We start from the raw sequence: 21,633 nt of genomic DNA on the forward strand, positions 1-21,633 counted from the left end.
CGTCAGTTCTCAACCTGCAGTGTTAATTTGAAAGTATCCATATACTGTATAACTCAATGTTGCAACATCGTGTGTTTATGTGTATGTATCCAGCATGCAAACTAGGAAGCTAGTACGCACGGCGAGTACTAACTACATGACGAGACGGGTCACGTGCGGGGTTAACCGGTTTAATCTATGTGCTGCATTTACAGTATATGTAAGTCGGATGACTCACTGACCCAGATGTGGATATATTTTCAATGCATTATTTAACACACGCAAATCACCTGCTATTTCCTCAACAGTACATTATGCTCAATTACGCAATTAAATGTGGGTTATTTGAATCCTGTCTGCATAAGTGAAACGCATTCACCATCGGCACCATTCAACTACAGTGTTTGAGTGATAGATGTAAATGGATGTTCCAGGCAAAGTAGACCCATAATCACCTTCTTTATCTTTATAATAACAGAAAGATAGATAGACAGACAGACAGACAGACAGACAGACAGACAGACAGACAGACAGACAGATAGGTAGATGGATAGATTGACAGACCGAAAGATAGATAGAGAGATGGACAAATAGATAGCTACATAGCTAGATGTATAGCTAGATGTATAGATAGATAGATAGACAGACAGACAGACAGACAGACAGACAGACAGACAGACAGACAGACAGACAGACAGACAGACAGACAGACAGACAGACAGACAGACAGACAGACAGATAGATAGATAGATAGATAGATAGATAGATAGATAGATAGATAGATAGATAGATAGATAGATAGATAGATAGATAGATAGATAGATAGATAATACTGCACTTGGTCTGCTGCTATACTGTGCTATTCTAAAACGCCTATACCTTCTTTGCACTCGAGGGCCACGCGTGACTCCAGGTTGTCCATTTGCATCTGCAGGCGCTTGAGGGTGAGGTCGTTCTCCCGTGACTTGCGCTTGTAGGCGATGAGGACGAGGATGACGATGATGAGCAGCAGGCCTCCACCGGCGGCGATGCTCACGATGGCAGGCAGGGTGAGCAGGCTGTCTGACTGGATGTGCACCGCACCGGGAGACACATGGAGGCCTCCTACCTGCACCTATGGAGACAGGGGTTTAAGGCATGATCACAATTAATGTTAAAGCTATAGTGCGTAAACTTTTGTCCTCGTCGTCCCCCATGAGGAATTCGGAGTAATTACAACAACAAAAAGCCCTTGGGGATTGCACATGGATTTTATACCCCATGTTGTACGTCCAGGTTTTTTTCTGAGCAGTATAATCAACAAGTGAAATATTTTCGTGGGCGCTTCTTGAGCTCCTGCGCCAGTGTTGGGGGGGGGGTGACACCAGTTTGTAAAAAAGCTGCCATACTGAGAAATAACGGAGAGAGTTTTGTGGAGATGATAGGCAAAATCAACTTTTTGTCAACTTTGTGTCAACTCGTTTGGCGATGGCGTGAATGTAACCAACGTTTATATTGATATGGAAAAGTTACGCACTGTAGCTTTAGAATAAGAAAGCTACAGTGCTTTTCTCAATTTTTCAACTTAATCCAATCATAGGTTTGGAGATCTACTTTACATGATAACTGATGCCCACCATATGCATGAGCCACGTGTAAGGAAATCCTGGCAAAAAACATAGGTAAACAAATACACATGAAGCCACCCTACACACTCAAGCTGAGGGGGAAAATAGTCCAGGGCTTGCACTCAATAAGCGAGCAGGCAACTAAAAATAATTGCAGTGGATTCCGGCGGAACCTTTTGACAGCTAGAGCCCGCGCGAGCTGCTCTTCTCTTTGACCTCTTTCCTTCAGCTGAATGAGCAATGATGAGAGCCTGAATAATGGAGTTGAGAGGCCAACTTTTATGAAGAAGAAGAAGAAGAAGAAATGGCAAATAGATAGAGGGAGAGGTGTAAACAGAGTGGGAGAGAAAGGTATAGGGAAGATAGACAATAACAAACAAACAAACAAACAGACAGCAGCCCCTTATTATCCATATAATACTGACCATGACTTTGTATTGGCCGGTGAGGTTGGGCGGTTCGCACAGCAGCTGGCTCTCAGACACAGTGACGGAGCAGGGCGTCTCTCCAATGAGCACGGTGTAGTTAAGCTTCACCCCTCCCGACGCTGGGGGAACCAGGTTTCTGCCCTGTGGGCAAGAGGAGATGGGACGGCAGGGGGTGCAAAATTAGGGGGCGAAAACTCACACACACACACAAGAAAATAACATACATAAACATGGCTTAATGGAGAGATCAAGAGATTTTTTTTTACCAAACCCCACAAAAGCCAATATGTCACCTAGATCTACAGAATGAGATGCCTAGGGTTCGAGTACAGCTGAGACCAAGTGTGATAATAACGTACTGAGATGAAATAAAATTCTGATGTATTTCACAGTGACAGTAAGTGGGGGAACAGCTGGCAATCAGGACGAAAAGAGAAAATGTATTCCATCAATTAAGTCTGTATGACTGAACAATGAGAGAAAAAAGAAATAGCATAAATTGTAGGCCTGCATACAGCTTACAGTATAGCTGTTGATCTTGATATCACAAGAAAAGTAACAATGACTGATTAAGAAGAGGAAACAGTGTCTTGCCCGAGATTACTAAGGCTTATTCTATTGCTGGGGTTGAAAAGGTAAATGTTCTGTGTTTTTTAGGTGGAGTCACGAGCCTAGGCTGCGTATACACACCAGCTTTGTTTCAGCACACACAGTATGGAAAGGTAGCAGATCATGAGGAGAAATTCAAAAGTGATTCCGACAACAAGCATTCTCCAGAATTACTGACTATACCTTTAAATGCATGCTAATCTATTCTTCCTTTTTACCTTGAGAATGATGGGTGAGCCTGGTTTCTGCTCCAGGACCCCAGTGGCACTGAGAGGCTCAAAGTACGGGTTGGGATAGTAGAGCAGGTTGGTGTTGTTGTAGACCAGCAGAGCCTGCACGTTGTTAAAGATGAAGCCAAACTCCTCCGCGTGCTTCACTGTGTCCACACTGGGATGGTACTCTGTCATCAGCGAGGGAGCGAGGCAGCTCATACTGGTGGTGTTCAATACCTTACACACCTAAAGGGAGAAGGACAAAAAGACAGGAGAAAAAAAATAGTTTTTTGAGATCTACTATTGGGGGATGTGTAGCACTTGAAAACAGTCTACACGTCATGCTATGATGATAGCCTGAGCACCTTGGAATTGAACAAGAAATGTGATTCAGTCATCCAAGATAAAGTGAGACGGTTCAGCACGGCTAAAATGTGTTTGTGGGTTATTTCCCTTTTTTCTCTGGCTTCAAAATAAAACACGCACGCACCCACACACACACACACACGCACACACACAAATACACACAAAAAGTTTCAAGCTTGTAAAATCCTTCTGTTGGTTATAACCTTCACTGTGATCTTAACCGAAACACATTGGTATTAACATGAACCCTGCGGGGAGCTCTGCAAGCAGCATACTAATTGGCACACGCTTTAACAATCCTCATTCTTTTTCCAGAGAAAGGAGATTGTATTGTCTGTCACTGAATCCATCTCTGTTGTGGAGAAGGCCCCCTCCATAAAAATCGGAAAATAAATTGCCACTATACACATGCTTTGCTGAAAAACAACCGGAGGACAACACTCACAAAGGGGATGGAGGCATTGCTCCTGGATCTCCCTTAGGTAGAGAGAGACGTTGAGCTGTGGTTCTTTTATTACTTCTCTAGCAGTTTTCCCCAGATGAGAGACCTGTCTTCCATCCATCGTGCCTGGCTCAGCTCAAAGGGAATGGGCGAGAGAGGATTGATTGCCGCACAGCACTCTACTTGGAGAGCTTTTTTTATCTCCTTACACTCCCCTCTCTCCCCCCTCTCTCTCTCTCTCTCTCTCTCTCTCTGGGGAAGAAACTTAATTAGAGGTAAATATCATCAAAGCTGGTGAGCGCTAGCGACTGCCACGCCTACCTGCTACCTGTTGTCTGCTGCTGCTGCAAGGGGAAAGCAAAGCCAGCAAAAGGAGATCGATGTAGAACTCATTTTGTATACTACGCAGCCACACCAATTCTATTTAGTCAGCATGGTGCAAGGCGAGTGGCGCGGAGTGTGACTATAATAAAGGTAGAAGGAGGGACTAGCGCTCTCTTATTTTGCTCCCGGACACAGTCAATAGATTGCTGAATTGTGTTTTTTTTGACCATGTTGAGCATTGAATCCAAATGTGCAATGTGTGCGACTTGACACTGCAAATAATGGTGAATATAATTATCATTTCATTGGTTGATTATTACCATGATTATTCTTTTTCTAGATGAATTCATTGATTTTGGCCTAGTAAGTGTATTAAAACGCCAAATGCCCGTCAACATTCCCTAAAAACTAAAAGATGACACCTTTACCATGTTTTTGTTTTGTTCGACCAACAGTCCAACACCAAAGATGTTCAGTTAACAATTAAACAAAACAGATAAAGTGCAACAAAGTGTAAGATTCTCATAAGTCAAAACAAGAGTAGGTCAAAACAAGGTTTACTGCTTTGTTAAAAATTATAAAAAATTAAAAATTCTATCAAAATCGTTTGACCAAAAATGTACCAAATATTATATTGACTAATTGGCTTTATATTATTCATTAGCTAGCTTGAGGTCAGCACTTTTTGGGTGAAAGAACCATGTTTCCAATGGTCACAACAACAAAGTATATGTACAGCAATGCTGCTCTACCATTGTGTAGTGTGCAGCTGCACGTTCGCTAGCAGCTTTTTCCCTGCTCTCGGGGTAATTCTATCTTGGAAAAGATAGAATTAGAAAAAGAGAATGAGAATTCCCACTTTACAAGCGACAGCTGCAGCGCGTGACAAGAGCGAGAAGATAAGCCCTTTTTTTAAAATAGATCGCACAACCAGATAGGACTCCTGACATACTTTCTCCAAGTTTGGGTTCTGTGAATGCGCGGTTGTCACTTCACTGTAAGCCTTGGGGTAGCTAATTTCACTTGAACAGCGTATGCATAAAAGTCACACATACTCATGAGAAAATAACTCATACAAAAAAAAGTGTGATAACATTGTTACACAGTGAATGGACACTTTCTAGAAAAGATATGGTGTGAATACTTTTTTCTCCCAAAATGTGCATTCAGTATCGTATGAATATCTTTAACTCACTAACTACAGCACGTTCTCCTGATCGATATGTGAATTAAAAAGGTTTAATCAATGATCAAAGAGTTCCAGTTAAGTTTGCTGTGGGCTGCTTTCTTACTGTTGGCATGGGGACATGTTATAATAGACAGGCCCAGATGCTACTGCAGCATCCTGGTGACTGTCACGTTGGAACAGCGAGGCATTTGCAAGTCAAGTATACAGCGCCGGCTACCATCTGCTCTGCCGGAGATGGATACTGGGAGTTTTTTTTTTGACACTGTCCTCACTTTCTCTCTTTTTTTCTTCTTTTTCTTCATAAATAAATCCTTTCCTTCTGCTGAATCCCGTCAGGATAGAAGACTGCTACTATTATTGTTGAGTGTGACGTGTGCAAATCCAAAGCGATGTGCGAGTAAATGATAGTGACGGTTAAATGGGGCATTGAGGGATTTCATAAAGAAAGTGGGAGTATTTTTAGGTTCCTCTATGGGTGGTGGGGCCAGTAAAGATGGCTGTATTTCACACACCACAAAACCTTTTGCAGGCTAAAAAAAACAAAAGCACTTCATTAACAGCGCATTCTGTTTTAACACTACAAGAGGATCACTGGATTCACAAATACTCCACTTCATCGCGAGACTATTTCCTGACCCTCCATCTACTGCACAGCAATACACAGTCAATACACTATCCCTAGCACATCGCAAATAAAAACCAAAATCCTTACAGTACAGCATATTTTTCCCAGTAACAGAGTATACAACAGTACACAGCCATTCCTTAAGGCCATGTGGGAGAAAGCAGCAGCAGCAGCAGCAGCTACACATTGTTCAGCATTGATAAAGTGAGTTGGAGGTCAACAGATAGAGAGAAAATAATTGGAATCTTGGCCTCATCCGTCTTCTCTTCGCTAGTGTTTGGACGCGGCCCGGGTGTTTTAAGGCAGTAACACTCCCCAGCCCTCTGGCTGAATACATTACCATGATCTACAGTGTGCTGCCTGCTTGCTACACAGCCCACTCAACCATCCAAAAGGTCTCTGGCCAAGGGAAGAAGTGAGGGAGACGACACAGAGAGAGAGAGAGAGAGCAAGAGAGAGAGAGAGAGAGAGAGAGAGAGAGAGAAAGAGAATAAGGGAGAGAGATAGTGATCGAGGAATAAGAGCCAAGGTGGACTGGCTGCGGCAATGTGCGTGGGAGAAATGCGAAAGGGGTCACAGAGTTAAAAGGTCATCTGGAGGCTAACATTCGAAAGCTAATCACTGGCTCTTTGAGTATTTTATTACTCCTACACTATATTCCTGCCTGCCTACTGTTGCTCCGACCAACTGTTCATACTGGCATTCATTCTAGCCTGGGCTCTGATCCGTCCACAAAAAAAAGGATCTGTGTGGTATTTAAGCTAGCGCAAAAGGCCAGAGCCAGTGGTTTTTATATTTTTTTCCACTAAGAGGTAACAGTATGCCACATCGGCGGTGAGAAATCAACTGCTGGATAGCTTGTGATGATGAGGTGGTGGTGAGACTAATTCCAAACATCCGCTGTAGGCAGTGCATTCATGCATTTAAAAAAGTCTATTTTTTTTTCTTATTTCAAAGCCAGGACCGAAGAGTATGTGAAAGAGGAAACAGCGGTGGGCTATCCCTCTGGAGCGTGGACACTGAAAGATACCACAATGATTTAAAGGTGGAGTCAGTCAGTGCGTTTCCATGGCACAACTAGATTAGATTATCACATATATCGAACTGGACACTCGAACGGACCGTGTCACTTGTCTGAGTTTACATGGCCTTTCAGATATCGGATATATATGTCCAATGCATGGCTGTCTCCACTATGCTAGGTGGCGCTGTAGCCCTTTCAACCATGCTTTCAACAAGTGTTGAAAGAGCCACGTCCGGTTCTCTTCCGTCAATAACCCATGGTGTAGCCATGGGTGTAGCCTATCACGCGCAGGCACACAAGCACAGAACGAGAAGTCCGATAAGCGATGTCCGATCCCTGTATACATGCAGAGAGAATGCCGACAACGAACGACTTATCTAGGTGTTCTTATCCGACATCTCTTGTCCGTTATTGTGCCGATTTGTGTGCGAAGTAGATCGGATAAAGGTGTTTACATGCAGTTTAAAAGTCCTGTTGAAGTCTTAGTTTTTTTTATTCGTTTAGTTACCCGATTATGAGTCTGCATGTAAACGCACTGAGTGATTCTGGAAAAGGCTTGTTGACAAAATGACTGTTTTGTCAAAATCATTGTACTGTGTCTGTACTGTGTTAATAGACAGCCAAGGCTCTGCAAAAGGCATGTTGTCAGTTACACTGGGCCCCACTTGTTTACATACTCGTGTATTAACACTGTATTTATTTTTGGGACTCCACCTTTAATGAGCACATCTTGCTGTTGCTATTGTTGAGACGTATGGCCTCTGAACAGACATGCCTACAACGTGGAATACAAAATCCATATGAACATGTCGATTGTACCTCCTGAGTGTCCACCGGCATTGTCTATAATAATGATCATTGAGGCTAGCACTCGGTGTACCAGACAATCACCTTGATTGGCGGTAAGACGTGATGTGATGCTGAACACTTTTCTATGATCAAGCAGCAGCTGCGAGAGCACCTGATGTGCCTATAGTATAGACTGACACTCACGGTCCACTTGTCTTTTAAGTGTGGTAAATAAGGCACACCAAAATCTCTCCCGAGACAGGGGGGGGGGGAAATGTTCCTGGAGCTGGAAAAAAAATAACCCTTTTAGCTATAATCAAGATTATGATAAATGTTTCAGCTGAGAACCCCACTGACACAGGTACAGAGCATTTCCTAAAAGAAAATTGTCCCATTTTATTTTGTCTCTCTCTCTCTCTCTCTCTCTCTCCCCCTCTCTCTCTCCCGGTTTCTTTGTGAATCTCCGCAGGTGACACAAGGGAGAGGGAGAGAAGAAGAAGAAGAAGAAGAAGAAGAAGAAGCAATTTAGTCGTAGACAGGTGATCATTTGCAGGCTGAACTGACAGACAGCGGCGCTTATTGCTATAGGCTGCTCTGCTGTTTGCCTTCCTCCACTGACAAAAGGGAGAGAGGGATAAGAGGAAATGGGGAGATGAAGGAAGGGTAATTGTAACCTTAGCGTTTAATAGAAATTCATTCTTCGTGGCCGTGGGGCCAATCAAGGCGGTGACACTGACAAATCAGACAGTACCGAACGCACATACACAGTCCAATTTTGCCATGTCTACAGGGGTCTCTCTCCCTCTCTCTCTCCCTCTCTCTCTCTCTCTTACAGTATTAACTGTGTTTTACTTCTCTAAACAAAAATGGGCACAGATATGTCTTTTTTTGTGTAATAACTAGGGTTTCACAACTCACTTATGTATTTTACGGAGCTGTGTCCTCGCACAATGAAACACTGGAGCAAAAAAATAAACCCAGGGCAGAATTATGATTTTAAGTAAAGGAACATTCACTGAGTAATTCAGACACTTAAGGCCAATTTTAGACTTACTAATGTAAGCGAGATAAAGTTGGAAGTGTAAAAAGGGGTGGGAGGCGTGTTGGGACAAATCTGTGTAGACTTATCCAAGCGAGACATGGTGCTAGAGAAAGTTTTTGTGTGTTAAATGCATCCGTACTAACCTGTCCTGATGTAACACTACAAACGAGGCATGGTATGTATGTGTCTCCAAAATGTTAAGTGGGAGTAAAAGGGGTCATGAAATGATTACCAGGGTTAGAAATAAGAAAAATCTGAATTCTGCCACACACTTTTATTTCTATGCAGTATCCTAATATTAGCAAATGGTTTAAACTACTGCTTAAAACTTCTTCAAAGTGTGCTATCAACATGTATCATACTGCTTAGAAATGCTAATTGGGGGGGGGGGGCTGAGGTTGAAGTGCTACCAATTATTCTAATAAAAAAATTAAGTTTAGCTTCTGCAGATTCTTGCACATCCACCTCTGGGTTCACAAGAGCAAAGTTTGGGAACTCTTGTATCAGAGCATGTTTTTTATGTTAAAGTTAGTAGGCTACAGTATGTTTAAATAGAGAACAGGAATGGGCAGGAAGCAGTATTATTCTAGCCCTTTCTCCCCCCTAATCCCTGTCACTCTCTCTCTCTCTCCTTCCTCCTGCCCTTTAGTCCACTGGTCTGATCCCCCCATACCTCTCCCCGGACCAAGTAGAGGAAATCCCATTCTCTTAATTAAACCAGAAGCCCAAAGACTGGAGCTCACATGCAATTTGTAACGATTTCCTGCAGCCAAGCCTTTGATTATACAAGGGCTCCTTATGCTGACCAGCGTCTTTTGACCACAGTTAATCTTTCATTCAAACCCATTAGGAATCTCCTTTGCCCCCGATCATGCACACCTCCAACATCCCCCACTCTCCATAGCTACCTCTTTTTTTCTCAAACTCTGCTTTCCTCCAACCCACTCTATCACTGTAAAAGTACCTGTATTTGTTCGTATTAGGGCGAGACACTGTAGGTGAATAGGGTATAACTTATAGAAATCACATGGAACTTTTCCAGTTGATTACTTATATTAATATAATTATATTTTGTATTACGATATTTTCTGAAATGTATGAACAACATATTAGAGAGCAACGTTTTGACAGAACAGATATGGGATAGAGTCTGTTTTTCATTTTACAAATAATAAAAATACTAAGTATAGTCTTAGAAATGCATTTTCTGCATGTTTTTAAGGTGAACATGTATCATAAGACAGAAGATGAACAAGGTATGAACAAATACCTCTTCAATACCCTTCAGAAAAGTGCTAAGAAAGTGTGTAGAAAGTTTAGTTGATGCTCGAGAAATATACAAATTATTTATACTAGTATGAACAAAGATGTTATGTTAGCAAAACTGAAAACTGGCTAGTGCTTGAAAAAAAAAAGTTTTGCCTGCAGTGTCTCGTTTTAAACAAGCGAAGGGTTGACTGGTTTGACATTGAAACACAACAGTTCTCAGCAGGTGGGGGTGGGAGTTGGGGGGGGGGGGGGGGGGGGGGCGGTGTGTGGAGCTGAGATTTTTAGCCTGAAGTAGATTTAGGGTAAACTATAGTAACAGTAATTAAATGCTGCATGCAGACCACTCTCACTGCCAGCTGCATTATTCAGATGCTCAGTGTGAGTGCCTGAGACGACTGGGTTCAAGCCGAAGTTAGGCAAGCGTAGAGAAAGCTTCAGGGGGCTGTGGGCAGAGAGATAGTGCTATATTCATTCTTAACCAAGCTAAACATCACTTAGCTTGCTTGTACAGCAGTATTTGGCGAGTAAAGCAGTTAGTGCACATTTCGCAGCATATGTACAGTATGTAGGTGTATTCGGGGAGAACATATTGACTGTACTAGCTCTTTTAATTAAAACAGTACATAAGTGGTTCTTACATTGACAGACTCACGGCCGGCGTATTTGACTCGTATCCTGGGTTCTTGAACCACGTCCAGGTTGGTCCCTGTTACTATCAGAGGGGTGTGGCCACTGTAGGGGAAAGCAAAAGTATAGACAGAAGTTACAACAACACAGTCGGGTGCCTGTACATGAGGTAAGCCTTCAAAGAACACATGGATATTATTCATTTTGCTGTACATCCAGGGTTTTTTTTCAGCAGCAGAATCAACAACTGAAACATTTCTTGGGCGCTTCTTGGGATTTTTCTGAGCTCCTGCACCATTGTGTGCGTGTGTGTGTGTGTGTGTGTGTGTGTGTGTGTGTGTGTGGGGGGGGGGGTTAACGCTACCTTACTGAGAAATACAGCGAGAGTGCTGTGGAGCTGATAGGCCTAATCAGCTTTGTGGCAATTGCTTGAATGTAACCAACATTCATTTATATGAAAAAAGTTAAGCACTATTGCTTTAAGTCATCATGTTTGTCTGATCTCGTCTATTTCTGTGTCTTATCTTTTTTTTTTTAAAGGAAAGAAAGAAATACATACTTTTAGTAAGATGAAGACAAATAAAGTAAAACAGAGAAAATACAGTGAGAAAGTAGTTCAAAGGCAACTTTAGAGTAAACTTTCCAACCCTGATGTACCTCCTAAGAACATTCACCATCAGTGGAACAGAAGCGCATCAAACCGGCCTTTCATCCTCAGTCTCTTTTTGGAGAGCTAATAGCCTTTGGAGAGGAGGATGATTAGAGATGCTTTTTAACTGACTTCATTCGCCACAATCAGCTGGAGCGGATTTGGGGTTTTTGAAAATAGCAGCACGCGCATGTAAAGAGTTGCAGGGGTGGTCCAGGGCTTTTTCAGAAGACAGGCAGAGCACAAACAACAAAAGCATGCAAACAATGCGCCGGGGAAAAGGCTGGATGCGCGGCTCTGCCCGCAGCTGTTTGGGTTGTTTGTCGACGTTTGTTGTTTTTTGTTTTTTTGTTTTTGCGCCCGTCATTGTGGCGTGCTGAATAAAAGTTGCCGGGGAGGAGTTGATGCAATCATAAATGTCAGATGGGTCTGTGTGCTGTTAGGCTGTTTGTTACACTCTAACACTGTGGAGTGACTGTAGCTTTGTGGCTTATAACATTTTTAAATCAGCTATCTATCTATCTATCTATCTATCTATCTATCTATCTATCTATCTATCTATCTATCTATCTATCTATCTATCTATCTATCTATCTATCTATCTATCTATCTATCTATCTATCTATCTATCTATCTATCTATCTATCTATCTATCTATCTATCTATCTATCTATCTATCTATCTATCTATCTATCTATCTATCTATCTATCTATCCATCCATCCATCCATCCATCCATCCATCCATCCATCCATCCATCCATCCATCCATCCATCCATCCATCCATCCATCCATCCATCCATCCATCCATCCATCCATCCATCCATCCATCCATCCATCCATCCATCCATCCATCCATCCATCCATCCATCCATCCATCCATCCATCCATCCATCCATCCATCCATCCATCCATCCATCCATCCATCCATCTATCTATCTATCTATCTATCTATCTATCTATCTATCTATCTATCTATCTATCTATCTATCTATCTATCTATCTATCTATCTATCTATCTCTTTCCTACATATAAAGAATAGAGACATAACCAATATAGTGCCCTTACCTATCTCCCTTTCCCCTGTGCGCCATCTCACTTTTGCTGCAGTGTCACCTCCACTCTGTTGCTAAGCCCGAGCCATCTGCTACATGGACTCACACCTCTGATAGGATAACACATTGTTCTACAAAGGGTGTATTTCATCTTCTTCCTCTCTTCCTTTTAATTGGCAGTGTGTACGGTGCATGTGTATATCTATCCCCGAACCAAAGACGCTCGACAGATGGATCAACTTTGATTCTGATAGGAGAAGCTCAGTCCAATATGTGAGCTGCGACACTAGCTCTTTTAGATCCAGACTAATTGGCAGAGAAACCGAAGAGTCATTGAATAATGCGATATTGACTCATGTCTGCTTATTGCCACTGGCTTTGGACTGGCTGGCACTAAAGCTGTGTAAATCCTTGGTCATTGGTGACAGGAGCTCAGGGTTGGACTGTGAGGATGTGTATCCCAATCACATTTTTTTTTTACCTTTCTATTTATACAGGTAAATCCCATTGAGACCGGAGACTCTTTTCTAAGGGAGACCTGTTCCCTTAGAAAAGACACACACACATTCATACACCTATAGCAGGCTAACAATCGGGAGCAATATGGGGTTCAGTGTCTTGCTCATGGACACTTTGACATGTGGCGTGGGGACGGGGGATCGAACCACCGACCCTGTAGTTGAGGGTCGACCGCACTACCCACCTCGTCACATGCACAGTCTGTGGATTGTATATACAATGCAATACGCCATCCCATATGAACAACAAGTGGTTTGACTTTTACCTTGCGATGCTCCAGTCTGGTTCAATGCGCTGGACAGTGGGGTCTTCTATATACTCGAAGGTGAGGCTCTCCCTGACCTGGGCATGGTCCACACTCACACTGATATGCACCTGGCCCACCCCAGACAGGGAGGGGGCAGAGTAGCACACAATCTCCGTCATGGTCCGCCTACAAGGGAAGCAAGATAGAAATTGTTTGGATATGTATCAAATTGAGTTATTGGAGGTTATATGGAAAGCGAAATTGCAGCTAAATGCAAGCGGAGAAGGTATTTGCATGTTGTGAAAAGTCAAACTCAAGATACCCTTTATGGACAATTTATGCATTAATTTCATTCTCTGAACATGGAGCTTTTATTCAGATGAGAGACTAAAAAACACCACCTACAACAACAGAATATATTATGCATTTTGTACTACAAGCCCATTCTGTATTTATAGAGACACTTGTGATCTTGGATCTGGCTGTGACTAAACACAGGTGTGAAGGACCCAATGTGTGATGTCCTAGACGTCGGTGCACAGAAACAAACACACATTTGGCAATATTTGTATTGTACCACTGTCTTACCTGCCTCTGTACTTTTCCCACCCACCCCTCCATGTTCTACCCACCCACCCATCAGATTTGTCCCAATTCATTAGCAGAGGAGATTAGGTACGAGAACACACACACACACACGCACACGCACACGCACACGCACACACACACACACACACACACACACACACACACACACACACACACACACACACACACACACACACACACTCTCTCTCTCTCTCCTCTCCATCGCATACCAGGAATACAGTGGAGAAACACAAACCAGTAATTAGCCCCATATCTCATTAACGCTGGCTCGAACTCCTCAACCTTACAACATTACAGTCAGCCTTGTGTGTCAAGGCTTATATGCCTACAGTAAGGGAAGGTAGAAGGAGGGCATGTGGGAGCTACATAGAGTGTTATGGGTGGAATGAGATATGGAAGGTAACTGTGAGAGACAAGAGATGAACAAATTGTAGAGTGAAAATATAGTGGCATGGGGGGATGGGGGGATGAAAAAAGAGGAAAAGATCTATAGGAGCAGCAGGTTTTCTGGGAGCTATTATTACAGCGTTTGATGCAGTATAGGTCATCAAAACCTTATTAACATTTACATAGGGTTCTGACAGAGGGAGAGAGATGGGGGAGAGAGAGAGAGAGAGAGAGAGAGAGAGAGAGAGAGAGAGAGAGAGAGAGAGAGAGAGAGAGAGAGAGAGAGAGAGTGAGAGGCTTTCCCCTGGGGGATTTCTCAGTAGGGAAAAATACAAGAAAAGCAGCAAAATATAGCGGCTTATTTAACGGGGGAATAATCCACATCATCTTGGGAACAAGAATTCTCATTTTTTTGTGTTGTTTCATTTTCCTTTTTTCATTTGCTCGCAGCTCGCCGTATATTTAACCTTCTCTGACAGTAATGTGTGTGGCAGCTCAGAATAGTAAAAAAAAAGAAAAAAGAGTCAAAGAATTGTGAAGTCAGACTCTGTGTATACAGTATAAAAAGGCATTCATATTGTTAGGAAAAATAATTCTAATTTGAATGATATTATGCCCCTCCTCATTAATTTGCATTTACCCATTGTATAATCATTTAAACAATTTATATAGTCTTCACATTTGTGATTTAATAAATGTTCTCACTTCATTATTGGTGCTTTGGAGACGAGGAGGTAGAACAGCAATAACACTGAAGCTGATTTTCCCATAAGATAAGCTACATTCCGAAGCCAGAGTATCTGCTAAAACAAAGGCCTTTCTGGCCAAACAAGTTTTAGACACTTTCTCAAGGCTGGGAAGCTTAACCTAATCAGTAAAGTTCAGCAGAGGACGTCCGGAAAGAAGAGGATGGTCCCAGAACACACATGGCAACAATACATTGCCACCCTGTTTAGAGATAATATAATGCCTCTGTTGTCGAGAGAGGACGCACTTTCTTTTTGACTTTTGCTGTGCCTGCATCAGCTCTCCTGTGATATCACTTCATTAGACATCCTCTGAGAACTTGGAAACTTTTCTCCAGTCATTCTTTATTTTTGCCTTCCACATTTCCGAATAAACAAACAAACACGTATTTTTATTGTTGTTAATATTGTAGGGGTTGCAAAATACTATGATTGTCAATATTGATTGAATCTGTTTCGCTTCCTAATATCCGCATTAGACTGTAACAACGGACCAGCTCACTGTGAAATTCAAATTTGTGTCTTTTTCCCCTTATTGCACTACAAACCGTTAACTGGTTCCACCTTATCGTAATGTTCAAAGTACAATTAAAAAGCCCTACTCCATGAATAGCGTGTGTGTTAAACAAAAGGCCGATCGTGCAGGCTGTTTCGAGAAAATTAAACTTTATGGGCTGCTAATAGCCCTAACCCTCATGCTATAAATGGGTGCAAGAAGAGAGAGGGAAAGTCAAGACTCTTACCCAAAGAACTCGCACGTCTGGTTTCCAAACTGAGCGTTGACACTGCTGCCGGCCCCCAGGTTTTCTCCCATGATGGTTACCTTGGTGCCCCCGGACTCTGGCCCGCGGCTAGGGGACAGGCCTGTGACTGTGGGGGTCTGTGAGATACAGATACAAAGAGGTTAAAGGCATACTCAGTCATGATAAAATCTTTTGGTCGAAATCTGTGAATATCTACACACCGTTCACTATCCCTCAGTACTATGTGCGCTAAAAAGAATCTGTGGGTAATACACAGCCTAGGCTCTGTAAACAGGCATGTGGCTAGCTATTGTGGGTTCCCTTGTTAACATACCCTTTGTTTACATACCAGTTTACAGAGCATAGACTGTGTATGAACTCAATAATATTTGTATAAGTGCACACAGTATGGACAGGTAACAGCTTGGGAGATATTACTTGATTTTAGCAAGAAGTGATTCTGACAACAAGCGTTCTCCAGAATTGCTGACTCCACCTTTAAGAGAGACTGCAGTGAGAGCAAGTTAAAGGGACAAGGAAGGACCATACGAGGACAAAGCAAAAGTCCAAAAGAGTTGGATACTTCCTAGGGTAAGAAAAAGTCAGCAATCTCTGTGGTACTCTCCTGCAGCCTTAATGTTTTATCACAGATCCCCGCCAAATTACAGTCATTCATATTGCCAGGGCGATAGCACTGAAGTGCAGCGCTGGTGAGGGAAAAGAGGATAAAACCAGGAGCTCTTAGTGTCCCCGAGAGATCCTCCTCCTGTGTTTAGTGCATTGTTGGGCTGAGACTGAGAGAAGCTCTTTAAAAGACAGTCTGAAAATAACCAGTGTTTACAGCTGCAGGCAGCTAACCTCGCCGTCACACAGACAGATGGAGAAATATCCAGGCAGACAGCCCGTCATATGGGGAAACACACGTGCAGCAACATACAGTACATGGGCACACACACACTTTAAAAACAACTAAATGCACACTGTCATTTACGCTGCCCCTTTGCCAAGTGCTCAAGTACTGCTGGCTGAATTTTTCTTCTTCTTTGTCTTCTAAGTGGCCTTTAAAGGTGTAGTCAGCAGTTGTGGAGAATGTTTGTTGTCAAATTCACTATTTTGTCAAAATCAGTGACTATCTCCTAATGATCCACTACCTGTACTTGTGTGCTGAAAAAAGAATTCCCGTGTTAATACACAAACGGGCATGTTACTAGCTTCAGTGAGCCCCTTTGTTTACATTCACTTTGATTACATACCAGTTGACTGAGTCCAGGCTGTCTATTTAAACTGGATTTTTCTTCCTCAACTCACTCACAGGTAGCGGATTGTGGGGGAGATATTCACCGATTTTGACAAAAAAGTGATTTTGAAAGCAAGCATTCTCCAAAAATGGCTGACTCCACCTTTAATACAAGGTAATTGCAAGTGGTGTCAACTCCAGCCTCTGTTGAAGTATTCATCTAGGAATTCTCCTTCTTCCCAGAGCAGCAGCTGTAACACTGGTGCAGATTTACCACTGAGCCAAAAGCATCAACCTGACAAAAACTAAAAGCTGTCAGCAAAAGCGTGACTTCCAGGGTGCAGGCTAAAGCAGGTATTTTTCGAAAACAGAAATGGTAATTACGGGCTGTCGTTAATTGTAGAGCGAGTGCTAATTGTGAAGGTGCGAGAGAGTGCAAATGAAGAAGTAGATTAGCTGTTAGCTGCAGGCCGGGCAGACAGCAAATGACAGAGAAAATGTGCGCAGGAAAACTGTAGAGTAGATAATATTAACTTGCCAAGTGGAGTGCTACTTTCCATTTTAGGATAGTTGTTGGTCTTTCTTTCTTCCCCCATCTCTTTCTTGAACCCGCCAACCCAATTGATCTACTATGTTGATATCCTTATTTTCTTACGTCATACGAAAACCCTACAAACTTGCATAAAAAAAACCTAACACTGCAAGAGCTGTCAGTAATACAAAAATACAAAAAAAGTAGGCAGTAGGTCAAATCTTAATTTCAGTCGCCCTGAGGCAAATGTTCTATTCAAGATATTGGGCTATATAAAAGATGACTTAATTATTGTATAATATTATTTCTTCACTCAATTGCAGCAATTCTTTATTGAATGCAGTTCAGCCAGTGAGTTGCACAGAATGCACTGGTTTGATAAAACTTAATAGAACATGACTCTTTTTTTTAATTAATTTCATCCTCATGACCCTGTCTCAATAAAGGCAAAACAGCATGTACAACCAGAGAGCTGCAGAGATCATTAGCGAACAGCCCCTTTGAAAAAAGAAAAACGTGATCTGTCGAGAATGTTATTTTCATAATAACAAGTCAACACACAGAGAGAGAGCGCGGCTTAATTACACCATCGGTAGACACCACATCATTATTTCCCTGTGGCGCACAAACAATTACTTTGCAATAAAAGTATACATCGCTTGTAATTGAACTTCTTGTGTGTTTTGTATCACTTTAATGCAATTGTGTGGTTTGTCATACTACACTCAGTAATTAATAATATGAGGACACAGAGCTATAATGCAGTCTTACCACAAAGGAGTAGAGATGATTGGAGCGAGCCCTCAGTTCTGGTCTGCAATCTCCAACACACAGCTGGACCGGACCGGAACTGCTGTCAACAGGAGCCGGGTCCATCTCACATACAATCCTGGAAAGAACACAAAATGATTAAGGAAAATCACAGTATACGTTTTAATAAATGTTACATATTATGCTAATTTTCCAGGTTCAGCATTGTAATTTGGGTCTCTACTAGGAACACCATTGTGTCCAAAAAATCCTTTATATTTCTGACTGAATCTCCTATTTTAACTATGCCCCGCCTTCCAAAATAGCCCATTCTGCTCTAGTTGGGCCCTGAATCGAACTATTGTTGTGAGAGAAATCTGACTGGGGATTTTTTTGAACACAGGTCTTTCAAGACAGCTTGACTTATGAGAAATCAATCTTTCTTAAAAAAAAAAAAATGTCAAGCTCAGAAGTTGTCTATATGTTTGAAATTCTTGAGCGAAGTTGGTCGAAAGTAATCCAAACATACTTCAGCACTCCGATATCGATTTCACACTCTAAAATGCAATCTTCCTTCTGTTTGTCTCACTCATTTCATCACGGGACACATCCACACATCGATGCGGACCCCCGTAGAAGACAGTCTTTTAATGAGACCACTGCTACTCCTCCCTTGGCACTTCCAACACACCATACGCGAGCAATGTACATTTCCCACCAATGACCAAGCCCCCTCCCCCCGCAGCTCTGGTTCTGTGCCAGTCCCGGCCTAATGTAAATCACGCAGTAGGATCAATACAGCTTTATCATACCATGCGATCAGGTGTCACATAGCGTTGCAGGTGACTAGATCAAATGACATAATAAAACCCAGGACGCCCATTGATCGCCCGTGCCAGGGAGAAATAAAGTATGAGAGGCAATCACAGTGTGGAGGGAGAGAGAGGTAGAAGCAGAGAGAGAGAGAGAGAGAGAGAGAGAGAGAGAGAGAGAGAGAGAGAGAGTGGTAGAGAGAGAGAGAGACATAGAGTGCATGTGGTGAAGGCAGATGGCAGGGGGCAAGGCAGTAGCGAAGCAGACCAGACGTATTGTTTCTCCAGCGCTGATCATCTGAATTACAACAAATGAGTGTGGTAGCTTTGTTGGGATTAACTATGTGGAGGAGAGTGGCTAAAGGAGGATTTACTCACTGGCGGAAACTGATATTTTTCTACTCACTCGGCCTTTAGAGAAACACAGACTCACTTCAGTCTACAATACAAGAATGCCTACTGTACTTTGCCCGCTTGTATGAAACCACTTAGGCTAAGGTTGCCATTACATTTTCAATTAAGGATGCCTAAGGAAAAATCAGGATTTCCTTATGGTAAATTAAGGGGAAAACCTTAGGTTCTGAAATTGTTACCCATAGCTACTTAAGTATTCCCTTAATCGTTGCTGGAATGTCCTTGGTAACCTTATTTTAGTAGGTTTTAGGGACACACTTAAGTTTAAAACATATGGTTGTTTATGCAACCGGGCACAGGTCCTTTGGGAAGCTATTCTGTATAAAAAGAAATATGTTTTATGTTGCTTTTCAAAATTCAACATTCAACTGTATATTTTCTGTCTCCATCCAGAGGCCTGCTCCCTCCGTCAAACCTGAGGAAGGCTACTTACTTTTAAACTAAATTCTTTACCAATGAGGGACTCAATCTGGCCAGCACAAAAATGCTGCAGAGCGGTATTAGCCCACAGCAAAATGTACATTCTGAGTGCTGGAAAACACTTAAATCAAGATTCTGTGTCTTCAAAGTAGGAGTGGCTTTCACACACTCCTCTGAAGTAGTAACATAAAAGAACCATAAATATTTATGCCTTTTATTATTTTTGTCCGATCTAGCACAGTCTATCATTGAATTATGACTCAAAAACAAACAACAAACAGCAAATACAGTTTGCATACAATGAACGTAAAGCCGATATGACACCAAAGGCTCTGAAAAACTCATTGGAAAGTTAGACTAAAGGGGTCATAGGTTCGTTGCCTTTAATTTCGCTCAATCTATTTTTTCCTATATGCCATAGAAATGAAATTCCCTAGCTTGTCCCCGATTGGATTAAAAGTGCTGTCAGATCAGTGTGCTGCTGACAAATTGTCCCCTACAGCCAAGAGGCACATAGCAAATTTTAATTACAACTTTCCAGTAAAGGGCTAGGAAACCACATACGTGCTTGTCTGTCATCCACGCTATTATTGAGCATTTACATTTTGCATATTACGACAAAAGTGGAGGATTTAATGATCAAAACAATCAGTGAGTTAGTAGCTAAAGTGCAAGTAGGGCATGTATGTGTGAGTATATGTGTGTGACATATGTAACAGCTCCATATCACTGAGAGTATGTGAGTTACAGCAGTGGTGCGGCGATGAGCTGCTCTCTTTCTGAGGGCAGAAGTAGGCCAAGGAAAGAATTAGGGTTAAAGGCTCCTTTGAGAACTATGACAGTGATAGCCTGCGCGTGTGTGCGTGTGTGTGTGTGTGTGTGTGTGTGTGTGTGTGTGTGTGTGTTACTGAGTGTGCAGCGTGTGTCTTGTGTGCGGCTATACATCTTAAACTTTTCCTTATTCTCTAACTGTCTCTAGGTCATTGAAAGGAGAATACTTTCCCATTATCTAAGGAATAGACTGACTATTTCTGAGCATTTGTCATCCTAAAAAACTCTCAAAATATTACTATATATTTCTATGCTACAGAGTAATGAGTTTTCTTTAATCCTTCCTATGAATGTATTGATTTTCCATGGTGTAATTATTTAACCTATAGTAGCTGCATGATGAGCGATTTTGCGCTAGCTCTATAGCATCCTACAAAACTTTTATAGGATTCGATTTATTTTTTCATAAAGAACTGCATTTCCTCGGGCAGGAAATCCACCTTAATCCTAATCCAAATACATGAATACATATTGATGTTAAAGCATCTTAACAGCATGTGTTTACATTGTGGCTTTCCCCCTGTGCCTTCACCTGGGGGAGGTTAAACTAACCATAAGGCCATATTGGGTTTCTTACTCTACACACGTCTGCATGCCTAGCCAAAGGGGGGGGGGGGGGGGGGGAGACGGGGCAAGTTGTAGAGTGGAAGCATGGGCAACGTTTCATTAGTTCAGGGTGAACGGGACAGGCTTTACCGTGATGTATGCACAGCATGGGACAATTAGGGAGGTAAACACGAGTAAACACACACAGCTGCTTGTGGGATTGTTGCTGACTAGATTGAGTTACGGAGAGAGAGAGAGAGAGAGAGAGAGAGAGAGAGAGGGAGAGAGAGAGGGAGAGAGAGAGGGAGAGAGAGAGACAGAGAGAGAGGGAGGGAGAGAGAGAGAGAGTGCTGCAGGGGGGAGAAGCAGCCATGTCAGGGGCCAGACTGTCTGGAACCGCTCCAGCCTTCATTAGGGCAGATATGGTTGAAAAAGCAGCTTTTTGTCACCGTCTGCATATATTGATCAGACTGTGTTAGCTGTTCCACCCCCCCCCCCCCTACATAATCAAAAACACCTAGTCTAGATACACAGCGTTAAGAGTGTTTATTACTGATTTAATGCATGCTTATTATCATACAGCTCTGTATTTAATTTCATAAGA

The 21,633-nt window shown here is 42.3% G+C and overlaps 1 protein-coding gene across 1 annotated transcript in view; it reads right to left on the bottom strand.

Annotated features, from left to right (window-relative positions):
- Nucleotides 1-21,633, bottom strand: part of plxna2 (plexin A2) — a gene marked incomplete at its 5' end in the record, with an annotated part of 163,360 nt that overhangs the window by 34,594 nt on the left and 107,133 nt on the right. The window contains 7 exons of the mRNA XM_080030937.1: nucleotides 859-1,093; nucleotides 2,012-2,155; nucleotides 2,842-3,081; nucleotides 10,544-10,637; nucleotides 13,021-13,188; nucleotides 15,488-15,624; nucleotides 18,028-18,145. Of these exons, the coding sequence (XP_079887063.1) occupies nucleotides 859-1,093; nucleotides 2,012-2,155; nucleotides 2,842-3,081; nucleotides 10,544-10,637; nucleotides 13,021-13,188; nucleotides 15,488-15,624; nucleotides 18,028-18,145 (1,136 nt within the window). The remainder of the gene's footprint in view (nucleotides 1-858; nucleotides 1,094-2,011; nucleotides 2,156-2,841; nucleotides 3,082-10,543; nucleotides 10,638-13,020; nucleotides 13,189-15,487; nucleotides 15,625-18,027; nucleotides 18,146-21,633) is intronic.

This window comes from Ammodytes marinus, assembly GCF_949987685.1.
Source record: "Ammodytes marinus genome assembly, chromosome: 7".
In the NCBI taxonomy this organism is placed as follows: domain Eukaryota; kingdom Metazoa; phylum Chordata; class Actinopteri; order Uranoscopiformes; family Ammodytidae; genus Ammodytes; species Ammodytes marinus.